This window comes from Hemibagrus wyckioides, linkage group LG19 (assembly GCF_019097595.1).
Source record: "Hemibagrus wyckioides isolate EC202008001 linkage group LG19, SWU_Hwy_1.0, whole genome shotgun sequence".
NCBI lineage: Eukaryota > Metazoa > Chordata > Actinopteri > Siluriformes > Bagridae > Hemibagrus > Hemibagrus wyckioides.
Window position 1 is genome coordinate 10,685,824 of NC_080728.1, and position 6,608 is coordinate 10,692,431.

General features: G+C 36.0%; 1 protein-coding gene across 1 annotated transcript; it reads right to left on the reverse strand.

Moving 5' to 3' along the window:
• Positions 1-3,721: 3,721 nt before the first annotated feature.
• sapcd1 (suppressor APC domain containing 1) lies at positions 3,722-6,372 on the reverse strand. Its single transcript, XM_058416606.1, has 4 exons — positions 5,922-6,372; positions 5,436-5,588; positions 4,575-4,727; positions 3,722-4,080 (listed from the first exon to the last, which is right to left on the reverse strand). The coding sequence occupies exons 1-4, from the start codon at positions 6,006-6,008 to the stop codon at positions 3,991-3,993; spliced, it is 483 nt and encodes a 160-aa protein (XP_058272589.1). The 5' UTR covers positions 6,009-6,372; the 3' UTR covers positions 3,722-3,990.
• Between the last annotated feature and the right edge of the window lie 236 nt (positions 6,373-6,608).

The window sequence follows — 6,608 nt, forward strand, 5'->3', positions numbered from 1 at the left end:
AATGGTGTTGCTGGTACTCTGGCCTTGACGGTTCAGCGGCAGGCCTGCAGGGACTTACGCACTTTAAAGTACGCATTAGGCTGGCAATATTCTTCAGAACAAGATCTTTATCAGCCAGAAAAGCCTTCTGAATTCCTCAGCAGGAGATTTGCGGTTTCTTTTTGCAGTGTGAAGCAATGAAGCCACACAAGTTTCAACTGCAAATACAAATAACACCAACAAGCATTAATCAGCAGCTGGTGTCTGAGTCTGACTTTGACTGGAAAGTTTTAGTCATGCTGAAAATGGCAATGTAAGGACAATCAAAAAAGGAACATTTGTAATACTAAACAGTTCAGGAGCCAGTAGTGATTATGCAGGGTACATTGCTGGAACTAATCACAAAGTCTGGAAAACATTATTATAAATTATGACAAAAATGTTTTAAAAAATGAATAATGCTAGGTGTCGTTAAATTTAATTGTGTAATTGATATCTTCCATATGAGATTACAAGAAATAATTATGTATCACATTTGCAAACACAATGTCATAATCAACTATGCAAATGTCTGCAGGGTATCAATAATGATAAGCTCACACCAGAGCAGAGCAACTAAAGAATCTGCATTGGGTTATAATGAGGTACATTAGAGCTATGAGTAAAAAGCCTTATAGAACAGTCACCCAAACGTCCCATTTTAATAATTACAATTCACGTGTCAAATGTAAAGATTTGCTTTTTACACACATTAGGTTTCACACATTTTTAACATCTGGACTATTTACATGGGAATTGAAGATTACATAAGATTTTGTTAATATGTGATTCATTTATTTTTCGATTTCAAGGTATTAGACGTAGAAATGCATGTGTCTTTTTACAAGTAATCATGTATTACTCAGCCAATTACACGTGAACTGTATGTCTTTTTTCATGTGTGAGGACTGGCTAAAGACATGATAATCTATTAAATAAAGTGCCTGTTTATTCTGATGGTTTATTGTTCAGCTATTTGCCATAACATACATTATTCAGAAACTACTATGAATTATTCAGTAACTGCCAGGAAACTAATAGGAAATATGCTGTGTAATGCTAGTCTAGACCCATAGCTCCTGGGATATTAAGATGTTAACAAGAGCGATTTTAGTCTATAGCTGGAAGATGCAAGTCATATCACTTAAATTTATATAAAATTGAATACCTGGGAGAACAGTTAGCAGGGAAGGGCCAGTAAGGCTTTTCAGTTCCCATTTCACCAACATTTTGCAAAAAGCCATCAGCTACATATACATCCAACTAATAACTGTCATATCATTGTTCGCATTGTTCATATTATGTGTCTTCACTACAGAGACTTTGCATGGTGAGATGGATCCGTGTCTGCAACTTGTAGCCACATGCTCTGCTCAAAGCTCAGTTGTGTTTAGTCTCAGCACACCTTTGCAAGTGTGTTTATGCTTTTGATGGAGAGAAGACTGTGTGTGTGTGTGTGTGTGTGTGTGTGTGTGTGTAAGATGTGAAGATAGTTCTTATCAACTGCACTCAGATCAAGGGGGGACCACCAGGGTAGGAACTGTAACATGTAGTGACAGGATTTTCTTCATCAGCAAACACAAATGAGACATCACAGGAGAAACCCAAATCACTGCTACCAGTAATACAATACATTTAAATCTTAGATTGAGCAGCACACATTAGATAAACTTTCATCTATCTCGGTTTAGGACAGGCAAAACAAAAAGTGCAGACGGTTTGCAATATACCAAATTTCTTAGAATTTTTTCAGAATTTCTTAGAATTTATCTTAGAATTTTCCTTATAGTTGTATTATGATGTTTTAGTTTTTATAAATGTTTAATGGACTGTCTAATCAAATACAAAATAATAAAAGGGGTTTTGCTGTCAGTACAAACTATTCTGACCATTCTTCTCAGAGTATCTCACTAGATGATTGTGTCGAACACCATTGTGTGTTACTTGAGACTGTTGCATCATAGACATCATCAGATTCTAAAATACTCAAACCAGCTCATCTGGAACCAACAACCATGCCATAGTTGTTGTCCATTCTGCTGCTTGAAGCTCTTGCACTGTATCTGCATAAATGTATGCATTGCACTGCTGTCACATTACTGGCTCATCATTAGCATGACTGGAGACGAGCCAAATAAATTTGTCGGTGAGTGTGTGTAAGCATTTTTCTCTACGATATCAAAATAAATAATATTTTGCCCCCTTGTACGCTCTGGGATTTTTTACAGATGGCAGCTGTGTGTGCACAGGTGGGAATGTAAATGAGACAGGAAAATGTGACAGATGCTAAAAATAATTTTTGTTTAGTAATAAGAGATTAAAAAGTAAACAAATAAATATAAATATGATTGTTAAACATGATATTAAATTTTATACATACATATACATATATATATATATATATATATATATATATATATATATATATATATATATATATATATATATATTTGTTATATTCATTATAAATATTCATATATATTTATACATATATATTTGTTATATTCATTATAAATATTCATATATATTTATACATATATTATAATTTATAATTCATTTGTTTCATTACATCATATGTAATATTGCCACAAAGTTTATGGATGCACATGCTGAAAAATAGCTGGAAAATTCTGGACTTTATAAAACTTAATTACTGCACAGACCCTTGTATGTATATGTTAAAAGTGCTGTTGCTCCTTTTCTTATTTATCTCTGCTGCACTCTAGTGTAAAGCTGAAGAGTTACAGTGCAGAAGAGTTTTATATAACCCTTGTGTTCCATTCACTACCTAGCAATGAATATATACAGCACCGGAAAAAAATAAGGGACCACTGCAAAATAATCAGTTTCTTATGTTTTTCTCTTACAGGTTCATGTACTGGTGAGATGAACAATTTTGTTTCATTTTTTTGTGAACTGCTGACAATATTTCTCCTAAATTCCAAATATAGCTATTGTTATATTGGTATATTTAAAGGAAATGACAACACATCAAAATAACCCAAGATCATGCAGTATTTGCAGAGCTTTAATAACTCAAATAAAACAAAATGCAAATAATTTGTAAACAAATTGTGTTAATGCTTTGGCTAAATAACATTAAGAAATCAGTATTTGGTGGAATAACCCTGATTTGCATGTTTTGGCTCCATGATCTCCACCAGTTTCTCACATTGCTGTTTGGGGAACTTTATACCACTCTTTCTGCAAAAAAGCAAACAGCTCAGCTTTGCTTGATGGTTTGTGACCATCCATCTTCCTCTTGATGACAGATATTGAAATTTTATTTTAATTTTATTTTAATTATTTAAATATGTAAAGTGACTGACGTTTAATTTATCTATGTTTTTAGTGAACAGTAAGGATTCTAAAGCATGCCTGAGAATACCTGCAGGTGTTTTGGTTGATTATTTGTGCTTGCTTGTTTGAGATTTTTCTTTTATTAAAAGCAGTTAATTTCTCAACACCATTTTAATCCGTTTTAATCTCTTGTCACTATGACCCAAACATAGCCTGTGTAATATTTTAATTAATTGGGGTTTATCTTTTTTTTAATGTTCATATATGCCTAGCAAATAACATTTCATGATGATATTAAAAAATAATAATAATAAAAATAAAAAGGTAGTGAGGTCTCTATGTAAGTATAAAAGGGGGGTCATTTTTTACCAGAATAGAACAGATCAGAGCGAATCATATATGCCACTGGACACAGCGAATCAGACAGTTGGTTTAATAAAGTATGAACAACCATAAAAATTCACAATTCACATTTGTGGTGAAGGGACAAAATCTTACTATAAACAATATTATATTAAGAGACAGGTGTACTCTTATGTGCAATTAAAAATATATATATACAAAAAGGCCACAGATTTTTGGTTAAAGTACATTCAAAAGCACATTCATGATCATTTCACAAAGATGTAGATGGAATATTTTGTGTGTGTGTGTGTGTACACAGATGTGGCCTCAGAAGTAGTGTATTCCATCCCGTTGTTGAAGGAGAATCTCTTTCTCAAACTCCAAAATAGAAATCCTGTCATTCTTTTGACTCACCTCCTATATTTAAAAGAACAGTAGAAAGCATTAAGTATTAATGTCTTTGGAACAATTTGTTTCAGCTTTTCCTGACTAAGTTCACTTTTTCAACAGTATTCTTCAATCTGTAGAAACACACAGACTGGCACATCAGTTCTTTAAATGGAAGTGAATTGTTGGCAATAAAGTGATCTAAAAGATATGACTATGATATAAGACAGAGCATAAATAAATAAATAAATCTGTTTCATGAAACTGAATAAACATGATGCCCTGGATCCATGGTGAATTGAGCGGAACTGAATCAATGTTTTTCAGTGCTGTCCTCTGTCCAGCCACATTTTTAATCACACGGTAATAGTGTCAGATTTTTTTTATAAAGCATAATAGACGGAAGATTTGGCCATCTAATTCTCTAATTCTAAATAGCACTAAACTCTGTCAACCCTACTATACAAGTGCCATACATTTTGTCCCAGATCTAAGTTCAGTGCTCTGTTGTGTGTATCTCTCACCTGGGTGAGTACGGCATTGGTCCAGCGCAGACACCAGTCAGAGGCGTCCATCTCATCTGGTGCTGCACTACACACATATGCATTGTTCAGCAAACTGCCCAGGCTTCCGTTCACACGCTGCATAGAGGAACGTAGTGCACACGACCAGCTCTCCTACACACACACACACACACACACCAAAAGTATCACTGTAACTTGGGGCAGTGATAAAATTTTATTACATGTAATGATCCTGTTAACAGGCCAAGCTCCTTTGCCATCATGATTAGCCCTTCAAGGGAAAAGGAATTTTAATAGAACCACAATACTTTTTGATCACTGAATTAATTCAAATGGCTCAAACACAATCATCAGGGGTTATCAAACTTTTTAAATACTATAAAATACTTTATACTATGATGTTCCTGAGCAGCTGTGAGTTGCTATGAGAATCCACCATGTTTTCCTTTCTGAACAGATTGAGATGGTGGCAAGGTGGACAGGCATTAGAGTAGTGTCTATATAAAGACTGTCAGGACAGCAGACAGGCAGTCTGGCCTGGACTGCAGTTTCCAAAATGAGAATATTAATAATCTAATGATGGCATACTTACCAATTATTTATTATGACTCTTTAGATATTCTCCATCGTATTTGTACAAGTAAGAAATAAAAAAAAAAAAATACTAATTACAGATGCCCTTTAAATCCAATCCAAACTCAAGTAACCAGCCAATAAGCTTGTACAGATATCCACCATGTCACTGAAAAATCTAACAGTTGCGGACCTCACTTTGGTCATTGTTTTCTTGCAAGAGCTGTGGCCATTAGCACAGTTTAAGGCTTATAATGACACACTGAGAGATGAGATAGATTTACGCACTTCTTCCTCGTCGAGTTCTCTTGTGCCGACCCTTGCATTTCTCTGGGAGATTTGATCAAGCTGGTGTTGATACCAGAACCGAGTCCGTTCCAGGACCTGCAGTCCAATCCATAGACTGTCCTTCTCTCTTTCCAGAGCACGCAGTTTCTTTAGCTGTTAAAGTCACAACAATATCTAACATCCATTCCAACAATATTCAAGACATAAGGGCGGAGATGAATGGGTATGGAATATGGTGTAAATGCTGCATGGTAGGAAAGTCAGCGTCTATGCTAAGTTGAGTTCGAAGACAAATAGAGTTTATTCAGCAGACACATGAAGATTGAGCAGGTGTACTGATGCTAGTGTGTGTAAATAAGATGAGCACACTACTTTTTGGAGAAAAGAGCTTCAGACACATGCTATACGTCATTACATCTGTAACTTATGTTCTGCCTTATGTATCATACTCTCTGACTCTTACATATGAAACACAGACAGCCTCACCCAGTGGAAGAATCGCAGTGCGTCCGAGCTGTACAGGCTGTTCTGCAGAGGGACGATAACCACTGTGTAGGAGCCGTTACATGCCATATGCGCATACACACAGGGATGCCACGTCCACACTGCACTCACGCTACACACGAGAGAAAGCACAGTGACAAGCAAAATAGACCAGAGAGAGCACAAAAAATCCTGTGACAGCACAATCGACTCAGCAGGCAATGTTTCGCTGGGAGCAAAGGGGAGGGACAGAGATTGGGAGTGTATGAGACAGAAGCCAGAGCAACCTGGAGCAAAGCCAGTGAAGAATTCCACACTCCAGTGTGACTGCTGCTTTTTTAAACCTGAGACAGCAGAGTGAACTTTAATGGGGACAAATACTGAAGTGAGTGAGTAGGAAGTGAGATTTAGAGCAGATTAAGTCAGGACAGAGAGAAGTGATGGGAAAGACAGTGTCCCAAAAATAATAGCTGATTCCCAGTGCCAACCATATGGAGTAGGTGAAATAGGCAAATGTAACTCTCTCTCTCTCTCTTTCTGACTCTCTCTCTATCGCAGTTTCTTACACTCTGTCCTAACATGTTTTGGAATGTGACTAAACCTGGACTGGAATAATAAAACTCAAACTGACGGAAGAGGTGTGTCTTCCATTAGGTTCAGTCAGAAACAGCTACGAAAACATGTTACTTG

Excerpts from the sequence above, each read along its gene's own strand:
- sapcd1 (XM_058416606.1), bottom strand. The coding sequence starts at position 6,008 with ATGGCATGTAACGGCTCCTACACAGTGGTTATCGTCCCTCTGCAGAAC. Across the intron at positions 4,728-5,435 it reads GAGAACTCGACGAGGAAGAA|GAGAGCTGGTCGTGTGCACT; the intron begins GTGCGTAAATCT and ends GTGTGTGTGTAG. Across the intron at positions 4,081-4,574 it reads CCAATGCCGTACTCACCCAG|GAGGTGAGTCAAAAGAATGA; the intron begins GTGAGAGATACA and ends TTTTAAATATAG.